Raw genomic sequence first — 22784 nt, 5'->3', positions numbered from 1 at the left:
GATGTGTCTTGAGGTGCTGGCGCTGGCACATGTGGAAATCAATAGTATTTATCGATTCCCAGACACAATAAACTATGTCAAAGTTAGGCCGAACAATGCGAATGCTTGTGGATTCGTTGTGGGCGGGCAAAGTGCCACAATTTAATTACTATTATTAGGTATCCTTCCCGTTTGGCCAAATCCAGTGTCGTGCCCTGGTCGATTGGGCATTGGCCAGGGTCATCAATCATGCACATCCCCAACAGCCACACACAGCCGCGTCCATATCAATTAGCAACTATCCATATATCTCCGCCCACCGATTTTATATATGTATATATATAATCGTAGAGTTTGGATTGCCCTTTGTAATGTACTTTTTCTCATTACGCCACTGGCTCCGTTGCGCGGATTGTGGTCACTTGGCGTCCCTTCGTGTTCTGTTCTGATTCACTGTGGAAATACACTGGAACTTGTATTCGAACGCCGCATACCTCAGATTAATACCTTAATCACTTAGCAATACTAGTCAGGTTGCACGACAAAGGTGCACGTTTAATACATAATCACAGTCAGCGTTTACACATCTGTATATTAAGTACGCCTGCGTTATCGGTGCTAATTACTTCTAAATCATTTGTTAAGTAATGCTCCATATATAATATTGCTGTATATTAGCTACAAACCATTTCGCGAAACGGAGCGACCCTAGCCCTAATGGATACAATGGAACTAAAAACAAGGATATGGACAACATGCAGGACAGTCAGACAGTGTCGGCGTTTTTGGGTGGGAATGGAGATGGGCTAGTGGGTCGCATTGGTGGCTCGTAATTGCCGCAGCACATTTGCATGGCCGAAGGAGTTAATGGGGGTTGCCTGATTTGTTTGTTGGTAGTACTATTGCCATTGCCAGCCAGCCAGCCAGCCGTGTTGTTGTTATTCGGTTGCTGGCTGACTGGCTGGTATAAATACGTTCTGTTGACGACGCCCGGGCTCCAATACGCCGGTAGTCGCTGCTTTAGACCAGTCAACCGCTGCACTGGCTCCACTTCGAGTCGATTTTTCCAGAGTTCTAGCTCCAGCTCTCGTTTCGGCCCCACATAATGCCAAATTATGCAACTGCCTACTGTTGGCAGTAGCGGATAAAAAAGGCAAACATTCCGGCTAATGAGCAAACGATAAAACCGATAAACCGTTTCCACTTGGTCACCAACTATTCCCTGCGTCAGCGCAACATGTGGGCGCTGTGACGTGCATTCGTAAAAGGCTCATCACCCGGCGGCTCATTGATATGCCCCGAAGTGTCTAGGAAAATCACCGGCAGACTGCGTTAAAAGAGCAGAAAAATCACACGCAATATGCAATAATCAGGGGCTTTCCACTGGACTGACTCATGACATGACTATGGAGGATCGCAATCGCATCTGGACCACGGGCAACATTAACCATGGCTTCTTTGGCGACAATCTGCAGCAGCAGCCGTTGCCCCTGCAGAGATTGCAGACACCAGGTAGGTGCCTTTCGTTTTAAGAATTAAACCATTATATAAACATGTATGTATATTAGTAAAGATTTTATTTGAAATCACTTTTGCCCGTTGCAACAAGATATATTCATCTTAAAATGAAAGGACTGTATTCTGGGCAACAACACCTAATGACTGTAACTTTAAAAAAGCAAATTAGCAAAAGGTGACTTTCAGTCGTATACCTAAAAATCTGTTTTAGATTACTTGTAAAAATTTGTAAATTTTCCTTTATTGCTAAATGCATTCGTTACTAAATGAGTCATGTTCATTATTTAAACGTATGTGGATGTTCATATACATATCGAGTATAATAAGGTAATTTATGGTACTGGAATCTGCCTAATAACCAATTTAAATCGTCAACCGCAAATCCGTATGTCGTGGAACTCAGAAAATGACTAAACCGATTTACAATGTGTGACGTGTAGATGCAATCTACGGAAGTACCCATCGTAAATTGATCCGAAACTTTCGTTTCTTATAGTGGCTAGCCATTTAAAGGCCCAATTGGGAGTTCCGAACATTGCGACTTTAATTGTATCTTCATCGTCAATGGGTTGAAGGGTTGCGACATCGTCATCTGTTGCATATTCGGAATGTGCCACGCTGATACCGTCTTCTTCTGCCTGATCCACAGCATTTTCGGTATCATCTTCTTCTGGGAGAGAATCGGATGTTTTGGGCTTTCGAATTCTTTTTGCTTTTACAGTCACCTCTTGGTTATATCTCTGATTGATCTTAGCCAGTTTTGTAAACAGCATAATGCGATCGTACATGATGAAACCGACCACCATTAGAGCCACCACCATGAAGACCAAGCAGTCTATAAGGCTCGATATCATTCTATAGGGTCTACCAATCTTGGCCTCGAAACTGGCGGCCTCTTTGAAGATCTCAATGGTATTGTACACATCGTCGGCCATGCCAAAGAGATTTGTCTCTATTTGAGAAGTATTGAACATCAGCACGGATAGAGAACGAAACATTATTAATAGGTTATTTTTTTTATTATTTTGGAATTTTGTATTTTACTATTATGTTCTACCTATCGATTACATCTGACAAAGGACGAAAGGCTATATGTTTGCAAAACAAATATTTATAGACACCGATAATATCCTTCGTTATAAAAGTGTGCAAACATGTAAATGACCCGAATTAGGTGTTTGACCAGATAAGTCTATACTGTCCCTATTTTGCATGCAAATTTGAGATCGGTTCGTGGAGCTTAATGGGATTTAATATTTTAAAATGGGTTAAACTGCTGCCGGACACGCGAAATGTTTTGGGGCCGTTGAACCCGTTGAACGTTGTCACCAGTTTCAAACGCTTGTTGTCTTCGCCTTGGAGTCTATGCAGGTCCGCATTCGCAGGACATTGCCAGTGACAGGTGTATGCATTAGCCAGGCGATTAGGGACACCACCAGGAATAGGATCACCTGTCCTATGACGACAGAGACAGAAAAATGCGCCAGATCAAGATAACAGGGTATACACGAACATTGAAAAGCGGTGGGTGGAATGGGTGTTGGAGGTACAAACACAATTGACAACGTTTGACTAATTAGTGTTAATAAAACGTATCTTCATATGTATCTGCCATCGATTGAAATCCATTTCTCAAATTTAATTGAGCTTGGCCAGAGACCAATTAGTACTCCGTATGGGCATTGTAATCAAAGATTGTTGAAACCCAATTACAGGTAACCTCAGCCTTCTTTCGGCACCGATTCGAGCCAATGGCAGTGGCAATGGAAACGCAACTGCCAATGGACATGGACAGAATTCGGCCACGGAGAGTGCGAATGGAAAGCAGCTGCCATACGAGCCCATATCCCCAAACCTAATTGGCATACAATCCAAGTAAGTGTCTCCCCTCATTGTTATTAACCATTGTGTAAAGTTCTAATGGTCATTGTTCCGAAGGTTTCGTCGGAGTTATTACCACAAAGTGGTGCTTGGCGGACTGCTGGCCCTTGTAATTATTCTGCTGATAGCAATCATAGTCATAAGCCTAGGCCGTACGTATTATTTAATATTTTTAGTACAAATTAAAATGAAACTCACTCTTATGCTTTATGACAGTTAAGAAATCCAGCTCAATTTGCCGTAGCAAGGAGTGCCTCCGCACAGCGGCCAGCCTCATCTATGCGATGGACGAGCAGACTGATCCCTGCGAGGACTTTTACCAATTCACCTGCGGCAGGTGGGCCAACGAGCATCCGCGTCCGGATTCGGTGACCTCGAACGATTGGTTCCGGGAGCGTCAGGCGCACATAATGCGTGTGGTCCGCGAGTTCCTCCGCTCGAATATCACCAAATCGGAACCAGAAGCGGTGGGCAAGGCCAAGACTATGTACAGAGCCTGCATGGATACGAAGCTGCTGGATAAGCGTGATCTGGAGCCGCTGATAAACTATCTGCTGCGTTTTGGACTACCCGTTCTGCCCTCCGCCTTGAATCTCACCCTGGGAAGTGGTTCCAAATATGCCACAGAGGCAGCCAATGTCAAATACAACTGGCTGCAGTCCATTGTTTCCATTAAACAACACCTCACCATGGACCTTATCATAGGATTCGATGTCTTTCCGGATCCTTTCAACCGCACCATCAACCGCATTGCCCTGGGGACTCCAGAGACTGATTCGGCGTTTCCTTTGTGAGTAACAAATAAGCTTAATAAATAAGTTTAATTTCTAAAGTAACTTGAATAACCTTTAGCAACAACGACGACTCCCACAAAATGCTCCGTAAGATTCATCGCAAGACCATTTTTATGCAAAACAGCGATGATGAGGACGACAGCGAGGATGACCGGGAGAGCGAGGAGGAGGAGGCAGCCAAGCAGACTAGCACGGGAATGACCGCCTATCTGCATTACGTCCGGAAAGTGATCGAAAAGTATCTGCTCTACGTGGATCCGAATGTTAACCAGGAGGAGGCCACTCTGGGCATCACCGAGTTGGTCAAACAGGGCGTTCGAGTAGCAAGAAAAGTGCATGAGGTAGGTATATAGGTACATCGTAATATAAATTAATTGAAATATATTTAATTATTAATCACAGTTCAAGGAGGAGGCTGAAAACATGACCAAGCCATCGAAGAACCCGGCAGATGACATTGTCTACATCACCCTGCAGGATCTGCAGAACCAAACTGACAAGAATATAGCACCCAAGACACTGCCCATCTGGGTTCGTTACATGGAATTGATTCTAAAGGGCACCCGCCACGCCGGCAATATCCAAATGACCCAGAATCTGACAATAATAACCAGCCAGGCAGACATTACGTATCTGCAGAACATTGTGGAGTATCTTGACGACACTCCAGCTTCCCATATCGAATCATACCTGTTTCTGAGCACCATCGAGGAGCTGGTCCTGCACACATCGAGTTCGATGCGATTGCTCCACTCAGAGTATATGCGGGTGGCCATTGGAACAGAGGGCAGCACGCCGAGATCCCTCTACTGCGCAAATGGAGTAAACAGTTTGCTCGGAATGGCAGTGAGCTATGTCCTGGCCGACGCGGACTTCACCAAGGAAAAGCTGCCCAAAGTTGAGCGGATGCTTAGTGATATACGACGCTCCTTCGATCGCCTGGTAAAGTCCACCTCTTGGATGGATGCAGCTACCAAGCGGAAAACCATTCAAAAGTCAGCTGAGATGAAGAGCTTTATCGGATTTCCCCCTTGGCTGCGAAATGCCAGCGTGTTAAATGCCTATTACGAGGGGGCAGAGGTGAATGCCAGCACCCACCTGGAGAACCTCATGGACTTTGTGCACTGGCAGATGATGGACAAACTGAACGAAATGGATAAGCCAGAGCCCATTGGCTGGGCCACTTCCCCTTCAAATGTCAATGCATTTCATACGTTTCAATCGAATGCAATCAGTAAGTGCACTTTAAGAAAAATCCACTGAAAGTTTAGAAAACAATTGAATTCATTTTCATAATTATACGAAGTTTTTGCCTGAGTTAGTTTTTGTTTACTAAGTCAAAGTGTCAAATTTAACCACAGAGTAATGTAAACAAGTCAAGACAGTTTGACGACTCTCTGAACTTTAGTGGTGCTGTGAATGGGTGTGGACAACACTTACTTGCGTAGTGCCTAATCCTGACACTATCTTCTTTTGCAGCTGTGCCCATTGCCATTCTGCAATACCCGTTTTACGACCTTGGTCTCGAGTAAGTTCACCCAGGAATAGCACTAAGCACTAAAAACCGAGCACTGAGCACACAGATAGCCGAGCAAACAGACACCCAGGCACGCACCCGCACCCGAACCTAGCACTAATCCTCTCCTGGAATGGCCATAACCCGTGTGCTGCTCTGTGTCCTCGGCAGGGCGCTCAATTACGGCTCGATTGGAACCATCCTGGGCCACGAACTCACACATGGCTTCGACGACAGCGGCAGGAGATTCGACCGGGCAGGGAACATGGTCGAGTGGTGGTCAAATAGGACCATTGACGAGTATGTCAATCGCACCGAGTGCTTTGTGGAACAATATAGCCGCTACCACCTCGCAGACATTGATGAATATGTGAGTAAATATGGCATGTACACTGGTTTCATATACTAGTAGAATACTGGTTGTTAGTAAAATTATAGGGAAACATTGCTTATGAATAATTTGAATTTTCCGTTATGTATAATACATGCTTTCAATGCAGATTGATGGCGAACTGACGCTGGGCGAGAATATCGCAGACAACGGCGGAATGCGGGAGGCCTTCTATGCGTACCGCCTTTACGTGAAGGAAGTGGGCCGGGAGCGGTCCAAGTTGCCCGGCTTGGAGCACTATTCCCATGAGCAGCTCTTCTTCATCTCGTTTGGGAATCTATGGTGTGAGACCTATACGCCGGCAGCATCGCGATACGCGCTCACCGATTCTCATTGCCCGGGACAGATGCGTTTGCGGGGAGTGCTCTCGAACTCGGAGGAGTTTGCCAGGACCTTCAAATGCGCCCGAGGAACGCCCATGAATCCCGACCAGCCCAAGTGCCGCATTTGGTAGTGGGTGTGCTCGACGAATAAGCAATTGCAACAGGAACAGTCAAGTGATTTTTCTACCCGTTTGTACTTAAGCTAGCCATATGATTAGATCGAATATACAGGTGTCTTTTGCACGTTTCTGGATGCTGGCGCAATAAACTTAATGGTAAAACGCTTCTCAATCCGAGCTCGCAGCTCATAAGTAGGCTTCGTTTTAAGTGGAATAGTTTAGATAGTTCATTGTTCATTGCATCATTTTGGGCTTTACGGAAACTTGCTAATTACGATCAAAAATACTTGCATGTGAATATTGTATATACTTTTAATTAATTACTTTTAATATACTTTCATTAAAAATACATTGAGTTGACACTTACAATACAATTTAAAGGACTCGGACTAAAACACGCACACATATACACTCAACAAAATGGGGGTATTCGATCTTTGGTTGATTGGTTCACGTTGTATTCGCACTCAAAACTCGGTGCTTCTTATGTTTGCTTCTGTTCCACCTGAGCTTCCTGATCGGCGCACCGGTGAATCAGTTTTATTTTTTGATATGACAGCTACCGCAGTGGTGACGTCTCGCCGCACGATAATGGGTTCTAGTTTAATAGAGGCGTAACGAGTAGGAGAACATACATATGTATTAATATTTTAATAGTTTGCCGAAGGAAAATGAAATATCTTTGGCAAGATCTTCGACATTCCATATTCAATTAAACAACTTCGTATTTTTGTAAATATATCTTAAGTAATCTTCTAAAATGTTTTGAACTTACCGCTCGCAAAGATGTCGCTCGTGGCTTTCGACGAGCGCTGATGTAGGTGGTGGATGTGTTCATTCGATTGAGAGGAAGTGCTGGACCCGTTCCTTTTTTTTTGTTTTTTTTGCCAGTTGTACGTGTAAACGAGAGGATACTGTTAGAAAATGATTTAAAATTGAAAGCTAGCGAACGGGAAGATGCAGTTTGGTGCAATTCATGCGGTAGCGTGTTTGTTGTGCTTCCTAATTGGCATGCAAGGCTACGGACTATGGACGATCCACATGATTATCAACTGGCTTTAAATGAACCAAAATCGCAACAATACGAATAGGAAAACGGAAACGGATACTAAGTGAAGGGTCTTGCACCTAATGCATATTTTGGGTTTCCGGAATAGGGCATCGCCGACATGGCGATGGTACTTCGTAGTCATCTCACCGGAAGTTGCGTTCATGCGATCACCGACGCTCCGCAGGCAGCACCAGCGACGCAGGCCGGGCATACGGTGCATCAGCTGGACGAATCCGCTCCTGAAACGGGCGTTCATGTAGCAGTAGATGATCGGATTGTAGCAGCAGTGCGACATGGCCAGCCAGTGAAACGCGAACCACACATACGGCAGAGGATCCCAGTGGGCGAACTCCTCGTCGTTCAGTAAAAGCTATAGAATATAATTCGAGTTAATTGTTGATTATTCACCGGCAACGAAGAACCCACCTGCAAAATATTGAAGGGCAGCCAACAGCAGGTGAACACAATCACAACCGTCAGCATCATTTTGACCATCTGAAAGTGGTGAGGAGGTTAATTCAAGAACACTAAAAGTCAGAGTCTATTCATAGGACTCGCGAATTTATTCCGCGAATTTTTTTATGACACAACGACCTTGACCTTCGTTTTCCAGACTGTTGAGCCGTAAAATCTGTTGTTTGCGATTCCCACCATAAAACATAAAACCACCCAGTTCAAGTTTATTTATATAGGGCAATGACTCGCCCTTATGGCCTATTGCAACTTATTTTCATCGTAACATCATGAGGTTTAGGAAATATGATTCCCTTTGAGCCTGGCAAGCAAATGTGACATTTGTGTAGCCTACTCTTAGGCTGCGAAAACTTTCCTCATTCTCTACAGAAAGGTCATCAATTTTACTTTTCTATTTGACACGCAAGTTACATATAAAACTCTACCTCCGTGAACGGAAAAAAAGCCCATATATCAAGGATATCCTAAATCATTTATTTAGGTAAGTCACGGGGCTTTAATCACATATACTATAAAAGTTGCCCAATTCAGAGGAGTTTGGATTGTTTTTCTGCAAGCAAATACAATCGACCTGAATTGCGAATATGGTGGCTTAGTTTACTTTAACGATGAACTCAGTGGCCACGTCTCTTTAACGTGACCACCTGAATAAAAAACTAGACATAAAGTTTAACGGCCTGAAACAAAGGCATGATACATTCAGTTTGCACATCTAAAATCTCTTACACTAAAAAAAAATTGTTTTCTTAGATTGCAGAAAAGTTATTTCGAAGCCTCATAACATAAAATGTTTTAGCTAATTATGCGAAAATGGTTTCCAAGGATTTCAGAAACTGAAATATGTACTTTTTAAATTTTTTTTATTTGAATGTATAATAAAGTTTTGTTGATGCAAAGGGCAATAGACGAATCAAATGCAAAGTCAAAGATGAGTTCTTAAAAGGCAGACTTGCAAGGATATAAATAGAATCATATTTGCATGCAAATATTATGGCATAATCGGCGGGTAATGCGACTACAATCTTGAATCTTGCTCAATCGCAGGGGATTATGAACGGACTCCAGATTCGTTGGGGATGCGAATCTCGGTCTCCGACAATTTTCTGATGTCAGATGGGTGCATTTGGAGGCAGTTTTCCGCTGGGCCAGCTGGTAGTTGCATTTTATGAACCCGCCAAGTCGTTTTATTGGCCGCCTTTGTTGTCGGGCGATTCTCCCATTTCAGATGCAGTTTCCCGTTCCAGTCTACAGCTTAGCTGGGCAAACTTAACGAGTGCTCAACGCGGCCATTTGATTCGCTTTAATGGCTCGTTAGTCGACCATCCAGCCGGGTAGTGTTAACAATGTCAACATTAAGTATACGCCGCGTTGTTGGACGTCAAAGCAGCAAGACGAGGAGCAAACACAGTGCGCCCAAGCAAGCTCGTAATGAATGTTTATACAAATATGTTCATGCTGTTTTTTTCCCTTGACGCCTGGACACGCGTCTCCTCCAGCTGTGACCTTTGGCCCCAACATGTGTCTGCAGACGAATGAACTCTGGCATCAACTTTCCCTAACCCCACACAGGAAGAAAAAGTGTTTTTTTTTTTAAATGTGATTATTTCTTTAAAAATTATGATTTAAAAGTTGATTTTCTTCTAGGGCACTCTTCGACTGTGGGCGGAAACTGCAACATCATCTGGCGTCTGGAGAAGTCTTTATGCCTTGGCCGACTGAAGTGCTGACTCTCCTGCCATATGTCATATGTGCCGGCTATATTTTCAGCGCCCGCGGCTCCAGTTTCATCTTTATTTTGGCAGTTTGTTTTGGCCACCTGAGCGTGACAGTTCCATGACTTAATTGCCGGCTGCGGAGGCTGCCGGCATTAGCTGCAATCACAAGGCACTTGGCTTTTTCGGTGATTTGTTTTGGTTTTGAACCGGTTGCTGGATATGCCTGAGTCCGCCCATCAAAGTTTATGCCGCGTCTGGGCTTACATAAAAAATGAGCTCATTTTTGTGGCTCAGTACAGCCGTGTTGTAATTCATCAAAATGTTTTCGGATTCACACCCACAAAATCAAAGCGGGCAGCATTTGGAATTGGGCCATCAAAGTCTTAGGCTGACAAATGAGCTTGGATCCGGCGAGTCTGTTTCAATCAGTTAGAAAGTGTAATAGAAAGGTTGTGATGAGGTACCGAGCGGACTTTATGCCACTTCCTTTCTCCAAAGTAATTCACTAATTAAATTACCGGACACGTCCGTCTCAGGCAATTGGGTCCTTATTCTAGATCCTTTTAGTTTGAGTTATTAATAAAGTGTTGTAAACATGTTTTCCTTTAAAAAAAAACTTTAAAGGCGTAACTTCGATAATCAAGCTTTCTACGGCGCATGTTTGTTTTGCATTTTGCCAGATTTAATTCATTTCCGGATGCTTTTAATGCTATTAAAGTTAACTACAAAAAAGGCGTGGTAACGTTTTTTTCTCCATCTGCTTAGCCTAATGACATTGAAAGTGAATGGAGAGTAAGCCAACACAGTTTGCTGAAAATTAAAAGCATAAAATTATATTCACAACGCTGCACAATGGAAATCTCTCTTTTGCGTGGGAGTAGATAACCGGGTCCTAAAAAATTTTAAATAAAATAATAACAACGCGAACGGAAACTGGATCAATAAAAGGGTAGAGCGCCAATATTTGAAGCTTACAATCATTAATCAATCCATTTCACTTATCGATTAGCTCGTGCCCCAAGTTATCTTGACCAATTCCCGGTAATAACAACTGACCCCTGGGCACCCGCATGTCTTACGATGTGGTAATTGAACCAGCTTTTAATTGCCTAGCAATTGCGAAAGTGCTAGAAAAAAAAGAAGCCAAGTTCGTAATAGTTTTGGTAATTTAAAAGCCACAACCCGAAAATCAGTCGAGGTGCGCACCCAACTTTTAAGTTGTTATCCGTGAAATGGCCAAAATCAAACGGTCATTAAACATTTCGCTCGGCCGACAGCCAAACTAATCAGCAACTAATTTACACGGCAAATTACAGCACCAGTTTGTGCCCCTTTTGCATCCTCGCTTTACAAAGTGTTGTTTAACTTTTGAATTCAATTTGAATGAATTATTTTAAGCTTTCAGATGATATTTATAAATTTTATTTCAGCAAAGCTATCAAAGGCTTGTGGGTGCTTATTACTTATAATAACTTTAGTGAACCAACTCAAAAGTTGAAGAGCTGCTAATTTTAAAGCTGCACACAAATAAATTGAGTGCAATCAGCAAATGACCACCACAAAGCCCCGTAAAAAACAAAGTCATAAAAAATAATCCAATAAAATAATAAAAGAAAGCAAAACACAAAATGGGAGTAAACTGGGTGGAGTGCCAAATGGACTTTTGTTGGCTGCAATTATAGGCTATGCGATTTATAGTCCAAGGAACAAGGCTTGGTTGTAGAAATAGGTTCTACATTTCCTCGAGCTTCTGAATAAGCCATATTAGACGATAAAACCAACTTAAGTCAAAGACAGGAATATTTTGACGGATTTTTGTCCGTTAGCCTACTTTTGCATTTACGACCTACATACATACATTATAATTAACCCAACGCCCTCGTTAGTCAGGGGGCGTGGCAGGAATACGCACAATTAATTATAGCGTCAAAGTGTCATAAACCTTTGTCAACCGATGTCAATTAAACGAGGAAACTGAAAGTGCTATACAGTCTCATTTTTTTGCTTTGACCTTTCGGAAGTTTTTCAGCTGCGATTTATTGTGGGCCTGGAAATGGGAAATGAATAAAAAAAAACTCACACAAGAGAAACCATCACGCCCACCGAGTGAAAAGTAAAGGTCATAAATATGTTGCCTTGTGTACATATATATATTTTTTTGGAGGAATGTTGGTGGGCTATGATAAAATAATGTATTTTCCAGTGTCCGTGTAACAAATCTCTTTATGTTTGCTTTGCGTTCTTGTACAAATTAAAATTTGAAGATTTAATTTTCTTCATAAATGGAAGTCCCATTTATAAAAGTTTATTTATTTTGCTTATCATGAAGAACCAATGATTTAAAAAGTTAGACTTAAGTTAAAATAAAAATTTCCCATCTTTTTTCAAATGATTGGTTGAAAGTGCAAATGACAGAAGGACAAAAGGATATTTCCATCGAAAAGGAAAGTGCAAAAATTTGCAACTTTAGAGACTTTTCAAATTTCCCAACTGCAAGCGGTCATGTTCGGTTTTTGGGCAGGATCTATACAGGTTCGTTTCATTGGCCACTTCATCGTTTTTTCCGGCCAATTGCCCACTTTCAAAGCCCTGTTTATGGTCGTTCTGTTACACAGTTTGCCCTGTTTTGGCCACTTTGCCCGCCGGGCAACACGTTTCCTTTTTTTACGAGCCAACTAGGAATATCCGAGCAAAGAGAATGCCACACGTGTGCCAAAAAGAATTAATTAGGCTTACTGAAGAATTTTTTGCTACCAAACTATACTTTCAGTTAGAACGTTCTAATACCTATAGTAGACCATGTATATTGAACATCAATGGAAAAGCTATACTAGCTTTTCTTAAATTTGTATGTGATTTGTGAGAGGCTCTCGAACAAATTCCAGTAAAGTGTGCCGCAGGGCGACGCTTTGTATGACGGATTGCCATTGATTGCGCGGGCACAAATTGTTGGTGAATCTATAGTCATGGTAAAAACAACAGCAGCAGTTCATTTTTGGCCCAGACAGGCGGAAGCGAAGCATATGCCAGTGAAATATGAGGCTGGGAACAAAGGCAGCGGCACACTGCACGCCGAATTGAACTGAGCCCCCTGTAAAAATAGACGAAAATATATGGTTAACCCGTTTGGGTGATATATTCGCTTGCCACCCCTTTAGATAACTTCGATTTTATATTTTTGTTTTAAAAACTATTAATTTTTTTTTTGTATTTCATGTATACATTTATCAGTTATCGTGTGTTTAATTGTTGAACCCAAGAAAGATGAATATATTTATGTTAGCCAAAACATAACAAATTTAAATTCATCTGAATTATCTTAAGTATTGCAATAAAAAGTAGGCTGATATGGGTTAAAGGTAACAGCAACAATCGCGATAAAGTGAAAGTGCTAGAGTTTGTCGAAAATGAGGGAAAGAAGGTCGGGCGGCAATGACAATGTCATGCTGTCTGTATACTTAAGGCATTAAAAGATTGTGGCAAAAAAAAAAGAAATGAGATTAAACAAATAAACAGAAATTCACAAAGAAAATAAGGCAAAGCCAAATTGAAGGGTTTCAAAGCAGTTGGTAATGAGAGGGAAAACCCGGAGCAACAGTTTGTCATTAACAAACTTCAGGCGAACGATCTTCCTGCCTCTTTCCTGGAAACTTGTAATAAAATAGCAACTTCTTGCGATTGTGCAACTGGAGCCACTAAAAGCGTTTTAAAGTTTTGGCACACTTTCCACCGCAACTTAGCTGAAAGTTCAAATGAAAACTTGGCCAAGAAAAGATTCAAATTAATTATAAGGATTTAAATTGCTGGTCAACTGGGTTCTTAGTTTCTATCCAACCACAGAAAGAAGTAAAATCTATCGAAAAGAAAACAGAAGCATGAAATTAACTTTTCATTAGTTCACTACCCCAGAGTTCAACTACAGGGTCAGCTAAGGAGTTCCCTTGACTACTAAGTACCTTTTAGCTTCTAGAGTGTGAAATTAAAATATCTTAGTGTTTTTTTTTTCGTAATTTTGTCACCGTTGTTTTTTTATTTGTGCATAACGTACTTAAGCCTAGTATAATTAAAGTATATGTATTTATATGTATGGAGCAAGTCAGGCCCCGCTAAATCATCTTCTGCTACAAATCATCATCATCATCATCATTCGCTCTTCCGGGCGCCAGGTGAGGTTACCATCCAAGGAACCCGCACTTGTCGCCTATTAGCTAATAGAATTTTCCAGGCAGGGCTGAAGGTTAGACTCTAATTTAGTTGAAGGTGAAAAATGTACAGATGCAAAAAGGTGGATAGTCAGAGTGAGTGGAAACGGAAAAATGGAAACGTATTATGTACAAAAGTCGTGGGCGAAAGCGCCGCCCCCTCGATTAAAAGGAGTGATGCAAATCTGAGATAATTCAGGGACACATGGTGGTCGAAGATCGTGAGGTGGTTAATGTGATGTGGATGATGTGGTACTCAAATGTGAGAGTTTGGGGGCGTGTCAACGACAGGACTAGTCAGCAGCTTGGGCCGAGTTCGAAGTTCGCAATTTTGAGTTCACGATGGGTTGAAGATCCATTTAGTAGGGTCCGGACTTTCCAGGTGGTCCGTAGTTGCTGGACGGGGCCGAGATGGAGCCGCTGTCTCCACCAGTGAAGCCACCATCGCCGCCAGAGGTGTAACCATTGCCGGTGTTGGTCTGGGTGAAGCCACCAGTGGAGCCGGAGATTCCTCCAGAAATGCCGCTGGAATCCTTCTGGGTCTTGTACTTGATGAAGTACACCTCGGGCTTCGATGGCTGCGTGGGTGCGGGCGTGGGGATGACAATGTCCTGCTGATCCTCGGGCTTCTTCACCAGCACGTAGACCAGAGTCTTCTCCTCGTTCTGAGGCTGCAGGGGAATGACCGGAGCCTGGTACGATGGTGGCGATGGGGCCTTGATGAAGATGATCTTGTAGTGCTTCTGGGACTGGCCAATGGGCAGGTTAGGGCGCTGGCGCACTTCTTCCTGCTCTGGTGGTGGCACGTGCACGTAGATGTGCTTCTGCACCAAGGTGGTGCCACCACCACCACCGCCGCCGCCTCCGAATCCGCCAATGCTGCCACCTGTGGGTGAACAATATTATGTTTTGTTAAATTAGGATTACATTCGGAAGTGATCCTGGGTGTAAAGCCCACGCACCTCCGCCGAAACCGCCGCCGGAGCCGCCGCCGGAGCCGCCTCCGAATCCACCGCCGAATCCACCGCCTCCGCCTCCACCACCGCCGCTGCTGAAGCCACCGCCTCCGCCGCTGCTGAATCCTCCTCCGCCGCTGCCACCGCCGAATCCACCACCGAATCCTCCACCAATACCGCCGCCGAAGCCGCCGCTGGAGCCACCTCCGAATCCACCGCCCAGGCCACCGCCGGAGCCGCCGCCAGAGCCACCGCCGCCACCAGGACGGTTGTAGTTGTATCCGGCTTCAGGACGAGCGGCGGCCAGCGCCAGGCAGGACATTAGGATGAAGGCTTTCATGGCTGAACAATCACGGGTCAACGGTGCGTATGGGTTATGGATACTAGATGGGGATTCACGGATTTTTCGTTCACAACGCACACACTTTAGCACTCGGCACTATGTCACAGTAATCCTCGGTCTGTGGTTTTGTAGATGCAATGATTTTTGTTTGGGAAGAACAGAAACAAGACGGGGATTCAGTTATACGGTTTGGGTTAACTCAAAGCTTCAAGTGCCTCACGTTGCTATATCCTCGGATTGCACTCGGCTGCTGTTTATTAGACCAAATCAAATGCTTCACTGACGAACCACTGCAGCCGCATCACCAATTTATACAGAAATCCAGCCAGATGCACAGCACCACTACCACAATATCAGCAGTTGTTGTAACTGCGAGAGGGTCTCCGTTTCGGCTTGGGTTTTTCGTTTTTTGGTGATGGTGATGATGATGCGACTTTGCTTTCTGGGCACTGCGCATGCGTGGCGAGCAGGCCAATAATGAGACGCTGTCTTGGCCATCTGTCTGTGTCTCTGTCTGCAAAAGTATCTGTATCTTTAACTCCCAGCTTACTTGTATCTGTGGGGTTACCGTCTGCCTGTCTGTGTGGGATGGCAAGTGAAACCGAAATTACCGCACAATCAACTTATTACAGCACCGCCGATTTCCCGCTGTCGGATGTGGATGTGCTGGAGAGCTCTCTCTCTCTCTCTTTCTCTCTCTCTTCGAGCTCCTCGTTTTGGCCACACATTTTGGCCAAGTCGAGACCCAGTGTCGTGCACTTTCGCTCTCATCGCCGCTGGGCTGCCGCTGCTTTTGCCGCTGCTGGGTTATAACCGATCCCTCACTTCAGCGTCAGCTGGCCTGGCGAACGGAGGCTTTTCTGGGGTCGAATTTGGAAAATTTCTGCACGCTTCTGCTCTCAACGAAAGTGAAAATTGTAGGAAAACTCCCGATGAGCTAGCAGTCTCTCCACTCTGCAAACAATGGCAATTTCGAATATAATTTGATGTCTGTCTGCGGATCTCTGGGCTGCCATTGTGTTTTCTTTTCTAAGGGAGCCCAATTTCTCTGCCCACCTTCGCACGACAAATGCGAATACGTGCCATGATGGATGAGATGACTGACTGAGTGTGTGAGTGAATGAGTGTGATTGTGTTTGTGACTGCGAGTGTGTGTAAGTGTGCCACTGTGCGAGGCCTACGATCCGTAGATTCTCCGTATAGATAACGATAAAACTGGGTTGGCCGTGCCTGGTGTGCGAAAGTAATTGCCAGGCGGGATTGTATTTATTGTCAGACATCCTTGGTGTTCGAGCCATGGCAAATAAATCACAAATAATGTTGGCTCTGGATGGCGTTTGTTTTTGAAACCAAAAATGGGTATGGTGCATAATGTGAGGTTACCAAATTTCGGCTCACAGTTGCATATTTCATACTACATGAAACATATACTTTGCTGTGATAAAGTATGTCGTAAGTTTACACTTTTTTTGAGTAACAAGCTAGTATTTTTTAAGAATTAACTACATTCGTTTTTATGATAAATGCGAAATATAGAAGATTTCAGAAATCATTTTGCCTTCGGATAAATCATAGTTTTTTAGTTGCATATAAATGTGTAATTTTTTGTTTATTTTATTACAACTATTAACCCACAATGGCTCGTTGAATTGATGTGTTGCGTAATTCAAACTTGTAAACAAAATAAAATTCTGTTAAATGGCAAGACTTAACGGATTTTTTTTAACACGTAATGTTATTAAAGCCAATCAACTTCGTTCCACTGCCACTTTTCGTATTCAGACGGCTAATTGTGTTAAGTTTAATGAAGTGGTCCATCAGTTCGAGCCAACTCAACGTTCAATGAACCGAATACAAAACAGAGAAAGGTGTAATTCGAACCAACACTTTTTCAATTAGATGTCAGTTTTCGGGTCAGCATTTTTATTGTACGATTCGATGCGATTTTAAATTTTTTTAAGGCGGCAGCTTCAAATGATAATAATAACATAACAAATTAAAGAAAAAACATATGTAAGGGGGAACCAAATGGTGCGTAAAATAATCCCTGGGTGGTAATCCTAGTAACGACTCAAATAAATTTAGAAACATACAGTAGTTGACATATAATTAACACTTTTATGCCCCATACAGCGCTCACCTCAAAAATCAATGTGTGTGTATTTCACTTTTTGACACATCACAGTTTTGTTTGACACTGTTTTCAAGCCCACTCGATTACTCATATTTCTTGCGGCTAATGGAATGAGCATTTCTCCAATCCCGGTAATTAAATTCGAGTGCTCATGAATCACGGCAATTCATAAACGACACTTGACAAACGACTTTGTGGCTTGGGTGTGTGTAATTACCACCTGGTGGGGGAAACACAACCCAGCTCCACCTTTTGATGCCCGTGAGGATGTGGACTCAAACTCGCTGATGCTCGCGCTCTTAGGAATAATAATAATAAAAATTAAAACGCAACTGCAGTCAGCTGTCAGCCGGGCAGTGTTTCCTATTGCGATTTCACCTTGAATCGCTCTCAGCGGTTGCATAACCGCAATAAAAAAAAACCAAAGCTGGCTTTTCTTCGGGCCACGTTGAGCCAGGAGCAACTGTTGCCATATGCAAACACTGTCTTGGCTAACGAGCGTCGAGCGATTTTTCGTGTATTGACAAACTCGAGGCTGCAATAAATTGCTCGGTCTGGGAAACGAAATCGAATTCAAAGAGCCAAAAGAGCCGAATTAAATCGAATTCAAAGCCTGGCCAACAGCACCCGCCGCCACCAAGGAGCAACCAGTGGCCGTTCAATCTGCAACTCTGCTGCCTCCGAATGTCACTCGACGGATGGGAATGCAAATCGGAGCTGCAATCCAAGTTCGAGTTCACATCTGAGTCCACGAAAAGCGGTCGCCTTGAAATGCACACGTTTTTTGCGTTTGCATCTCTGAGATACTCTGAAAAATCAGTTTCAATATGGAATGTCATACCTTGATGAGCTAGAAAAATTATTGTCTTTAAACTGGCATTCGAATTATTATAAATATAAAAAAAAATTTTTTTTTAATTTTTGAAAAATTTTATGATGGTACCCCTTATAAAAATCGAAAATTTTGAGAAAAAAAATTTTTCTTGGCATTAGCCTGGGAATAGTTTGGTTCGATTCTGTAGGTGATCAGGTGTAAAAAAATACATATCGGCCATCTGTGGCTTACTTCTAAGCCAAGTTATGCCTAAAAAACAGTAAAATATAGCATTTTAACAAACTATTGTATTTGATTAGGATTCTAATAATATTTGTTGTAGTTAATAGTAGTTCAAAGTAGTAGTTAAAGTTAAAAACAATGTAACTTATCAGTTAACAAATATTTTGAAAACTAAAAAGGGTATTTGGTAGCTAAAGGGTGAGAGTAAGCGCTTTCCTTTTGCCCAAACTAAACGGTTTTCATTCAACTTCCGAATGCCGCTGGGAAAATAGCGCCAAAAGCGCGCCGATCGCCAAAAGGCCAAAAAGAAACCGCAGCTGGCGATAAATCTCACGCTCAACAATGCGGCTAAAAATAAGCGGCTAAAAGCAGCGGTCGACTGTCGATGGGGGGGCACAATGCCTTGGGGACGATAAAAAGCGTTTAAATTGGAGTAAAATCAACTGTGTGAGATTTAGTGTACTGGAGTGCTTAACTCAGTAAGTTGTAATGTGGGACGTAATTTGAATGCGTTGCAAAGGCTGTGAAATGCAAGTATTAGACAAATGGATGCTACGTTTAGTTTGAAATAATCCAGCAATATTTTCTCTCATATTTAACATTAAACATTTCGTTTAGCTAAGGTAATCACTGTTCGTTTTCAAATAACAATTTGAATCGCCAAATAAAATTGGTACCAACCACAATTTATTTTGCCCCTAAAATTTCCAATATACGTTGTAAATAAACTCCTGACATGTATCCATTTATGAGTAGCAGTAATTAAAATTTCGTGCAGCTACAAAATCATTTGCATATGATGTGTGAACCCACAAAATGTCAGAGGAAAATTTGTTTATTCAGTCATCCGAACATGCATATCTGGGATTCCGATGATTTGAACTTTGCTCACTGTGCCGACGCCTCGGTGGGCGGTGAAACAACAGAAAGTTGCATAAAAGATACAAAGATGCAATACCTTCAGTTTGACACTGAAAGATAAAGCGCACGCAATGGACAAAAAGATGGGAACATCCCTGGCAAGTGGGGAATTTTTATGATTTTGGGGACCGAGTCGGCGGTCGGCGGATGATGGGTAGGAAGTCGGCTAAGACGACGACAGTTGTTGCTTCCTGCATCCATTGTCGCTGGTTTTTACCGGCGGCATCATCCCGCTCGCCACCACCTCATCCTCCTCCTCCTCCTCGGTTTTCCATCTCCAGTCTGCCCAGCAACACTTCCTGCTTGTTAGGCAAACGGCAGCGTGCAAATTTTTTTTATTGTTGTATGCGATTTCTGTGTTTAGGCTCTTTGCGTTTTTCTCTGGGTTTTTTTTTTTTTGTATTTTTAGTTTGTGCAGCCGACTGAACGGTTTCGCCGTTTTTACATTTGACATTTTTGGTGTTGCTTCAGTTGGTGCATGTTGCATGCGGCTGCGGTGTGTGTTGTATGTTGCCGCCGGCGCGTCAATTGCATCTTCCATCTGTCCGCGATGGTATCGCCGCTTTGGAGCATCGATTCGCGATCTGCAGACTTATTATTTATTTTATGTTCGGATGTCCAACGGCTCGAGCTGTTCAATTCAATTGAATTGGTTGCTACTCGAACTCTTCTGCCGGCGCAAAAGTTTCTGCTCGCTCACTTTTAAATGCTAATTAGTGTCAACGACTTTTTGCCACAGAGATGGCTTTTATTTTTTGGATTTTAGCTTAACGGTTTGACCATTTGGCAATTCAAGCAACACGGCAAATTGTCTAAGGTCGCAGGCAAATGAAAATGTTAATGTCTGATAGCGAATGGGCCATTCGCAGTGGTTAGTAGTCTTCGAGCCGAACGCAAATGTTTGTCATTAACCTTCATTTGCAGGCGGCAATTAAAAGTTGGTGTGTGTCTCTGCATAAACTTTTGCCCATTGTACCTAAATTGGATTTGGATTTACAGATGTCTACCGCAGCTCTCACTTTAAAATTGGATTAAACAACTGGTAACCCAAGCAATTTACTTGAGAGATTAAGGTTTTTTCCATACAAGTTTTGTTAAACACCTCCTTGTATAACAATGCACGGATTCCTTGAAATGCAAGAAGCAAACGAATTAAGTAATACTAATAGTACCTTGAGTAAACTCTGAACACTGAGCTCAGCGACTAAATATTTCACAAGTGCCGCATTAGTTTTATTTCTGCACTTATTCAATGCATTAAAAACGTTTGCGCTTTCAATCCATTCCACACTATTCCACACTCATTCTTGCAACTTATTACTTCCGTTTTAGAGCCCACAAGAAGTTGTTAATTTAATTGCAATACCTTGCAATGTCGTTCATGGCTGCAAAACACTTTCACACCTGCCGATCTCTGTTTCTTATGCCCTGCAGTCTCAAATTTGCATGACTTTCAGCAATTTTTTCTTTAATTTAGAGTAGCCGTTTAATGGACGCAATTTTAGTAGAATACCACTATGTTACAATTTGCCGAGTAGTGTTGTTTTATCGCATTTCGGTGCCTTTCTAACCAACTGACAAATGAAAAAGTCGTGTCAAGTGCAGAACATTAATCATCCGCCACCTCTAGCACATACCCAACGCATTTCACCTATATCACTTTTGAAGTTGCAACTTTGGCTGCATTTCTGGCACCGCGGAAGAGTAACTGCGAAGTTCAAAGTTGAGCAGGAGTTACTTCATATGGATTCGCAACGAGGGAGACTAGTTACGAAGCTAACTCTCAACTTAATTCACAAATAAAAATTAAATTCACACCTATGAGTCCCAAGAAATGTGGCGCTAGTTTAAATGTGCACAGGCATAAATGCAAAAGAGGCCATAAAACGGGCGCACAACGGGGCGTATGCGTAATTTTACAAATCAGGTGCAATTCGAATGGATCCTAAAACTGGATGCTGCCGAGTTCGCAAAAGCGAAAACGTGAGAAAAAACTGCCGACTTTGATTGTGCGCCAGTCTGCTCTTAATGCATATCGTAAAAGTTTACCTAATGAAATAATTAAAGCCAACAGCCGATGCACAGCGAAAAAACAAGAGAGCAGTATAAAGTGGTTTACAACATCAGGGCTTTCAAAAACATCTGCATTTATCTCATTTTTGTAAACAGAGAAAACTAAAAAATTTAATGTACGTATGTAATGCTATGAAAAGCATATGTATTAAATTTGAAACCAAATATATTGCACACAACTTTTGAATGTTCTTTATTTTGTGCAGTATAATATTAGGTAAAATAAATCATATTTTAACGCTATAAAGGATGTGTCCTCTTCGTCATAAAATTGAGTGAGAAAAGCACATTGTATGCCAATAAGGGCATGCCGCTCACTTGGATTTGCATGTGCCAAACTTTTATTGCATTTGGATTGCAATTGATTCCCTTGCCGCCGAGTGGAATTTCAAATATCTGCGGCTCCCACCCAAACTGAAGTGGAACTGAAATGGAGGTGAAATCTGTGGATTGGAACTGAGTTTATAATGCCAATTGCGGTGTAATTTATGGTTGCGGTGGGAACCGCGGGGGTTAAATTGTGTGGGATCGCGGTCATTGAGGTTGATTTGTTTGTTTTTTTTTCAGCTTTTGGGGTGGAGACAGCAAATGCATATTAAATGAAAATATCTTTTTGTGTGGCATATTAAGAGGTTTTCCCCCAAATCAGCGGAAATCGCTTTGTGTTTTCTCCTCATTTTCATTTCTGCATTTCCTGGGCGCAATTTTTCATCATTACGAGTATCTGTCCATCAGCAGCTGCACGTGCCCCAAAAACCCGGAGTCCCGAAGAGAAGAAGAAAAGCCGCCGAGAAAGGGAAAAACGTGCGAGTCTTTCGGCCATCGATCCAACAATGGCAGCCACATTCGCATTTGCATATCTGTCGAAATATTCGTAATTCATCAAAGACATCCATACACTCCTCGATACGTGGCCAGTTCCTCTGGACGAACTCCGTGCAATTTGGCAAGAAGATAATGCAAATGGTCATTAAGCACAGAGTCGGATTCGCAACTTTATTGGCCGGCTTATGCAATTGGACAAGTCTTCAGTCTTGCGGCTAGAAGAAACCACAATTATTTAAATTGCACTGTCGAAGACGTAAATATGCGTGAGGTGTTTGGGATTCCTTTTACTTTTCGGGCGGCAGATAGTTTTGTATCACCGTATCTTTGTATCTTTCCATTGTTGCGTGCAGCAGCGGAGTTAACTTCAAGTCTTTCGCAATCCTCTGCAGTCTCGATTTGTCTTCTGGATATTTTAGAGCTCCCAGGAAGTCATGGAAAACACTGGAGAGTAGGGACAAACCTTGAAAAACTTCTTCACCTGCTGTCAAGGAACTTGTAATTCGGTTAAG

General features: G+C 42.7%; 4 protein-coding genes across 9 annotated transcripts in view; 1 reads left to right on the top strand and 3 right to left on the bottom strand.

The window, feature by feature from the left end:
• The first annotated feature begins 571 nt into the window (after window positions 1-571).
• On the top strand, window positions 572-6863 carry Nep5 (Neprilysin 5). 4 transcript variants are annotated; one of them, NM_170307.2, is made up of 9 exons: window positions 993-1491; window positions 3213-3372; window positions 3436-3530; window positions 3595-4168; window positions 4231-4513; window positions 4575-5406; window positions 5652-5700; window positions 5860-6058; window positions 6189-6863. In NM_170307.2, exons 1-9 carry the CDS (start codon window positions 1380-1382, stop codon window positions 6531-6533), a joined length of 2649 nt encoding a protein of 882 aa, NP_733186.2. In that variant the 5' UTR covers window positions 993-1379; the 3' UTR covers window positions 6534-6863. The 4 variants fall into 4 exon arrangements, with proteins under 4 accessions (NP_001287554.1, NP_733186.2, NP_651527.3 ...); NM_143270.3 differs by having other exon boundaries at window positions 5756-6058; NM_001300625.1 differs by having other exon boundaries at window positions 572-1491; window positions 5652-6058.
• On the bottom strand, window positions 1712-2555 carry CG34292 (uncharacterized protein). The gene has a single exon (NM_001104471.2). It carries the CDS (start codon window positions 2493-2495, stop codon window positions 1908-1910), a length of 588 nt encoding a protein of 195 aa, NP_001097941.1. The 5' UTR covers window positions 2496-2555; the 3' UTR covers window positions 1712-1907.
• The window catches only part of RYa-R (RYamide receptor), a 60956-nt gene continuing 45007 nt past the window's right edge, over window positions 6836-22784 (bottom strand). The window contains exons 5-8 of one of the 3 annotated variants that reach the window (NM_001300623.1): window positions 7999-8067; window positions 7650-7942; window positions 7297-7388; window positions 6836-7119 (exon numbers count right to left, since the gene is read on the bottom strand). In NM_001300623.1, coding sequence (NP_001287552.1) covers window positions 6989-7119; window positions 7297-7388; window positions 7650-7942; window positions 7999-8067 — 585 coding nt within the window. In that variant the 3' untranslated portion in view covers window positions 6836-6988. Of the gene's footprint in view, window positions 7120-7296; window positions 7389-7522; window positions 7943-7998; window positions 8068-22784 lie in introns of those variants that run through there. The other 2 variants (NM_079801.4, NM_001300624.1) reach the window with 2 other exon arrangements.
• On the bottom strand, window positions 13767-15551 carry TwdlT (TweedleT). Its single transcript, NM_143742.3, has 3 exons — window positions 15483-15551; window positions 14926-15380; window positions 13767-14849 (listed from the first exon to the last, which is right to left on the bottom strand). The coding sequence occupies exons 2-3, from the start codon at window positions 15257-15259 to the stop codon at window positions 14323-14325; spliced, it is 861 nt and encodes a 286-aa protein (NP_651999.1). The 5' UTR covers window positions 15260-15380; window positions 15483-15551; the 3' UTR covers window positions 13767-14322.

The sequence above is a fragment of the Drosophila melanogaster genome, chromosome 3R, assembly GCF_000001215.4.
Source record: "Drosophila melanogaster chromosome 3R".
In the NCBI taxonomy this organism is placed as follows: domain Eukaryota; kingdom Metazoa; phylum Arthropoda; class Insecta; order Diptera; family Drosophilidae; genus Drosophila; species Drosophila melanogaster.
Note: the sequence above shows the minus strand (reverse complement) of the source record. Positions and strands in the feature narration are given on the sequence as shown.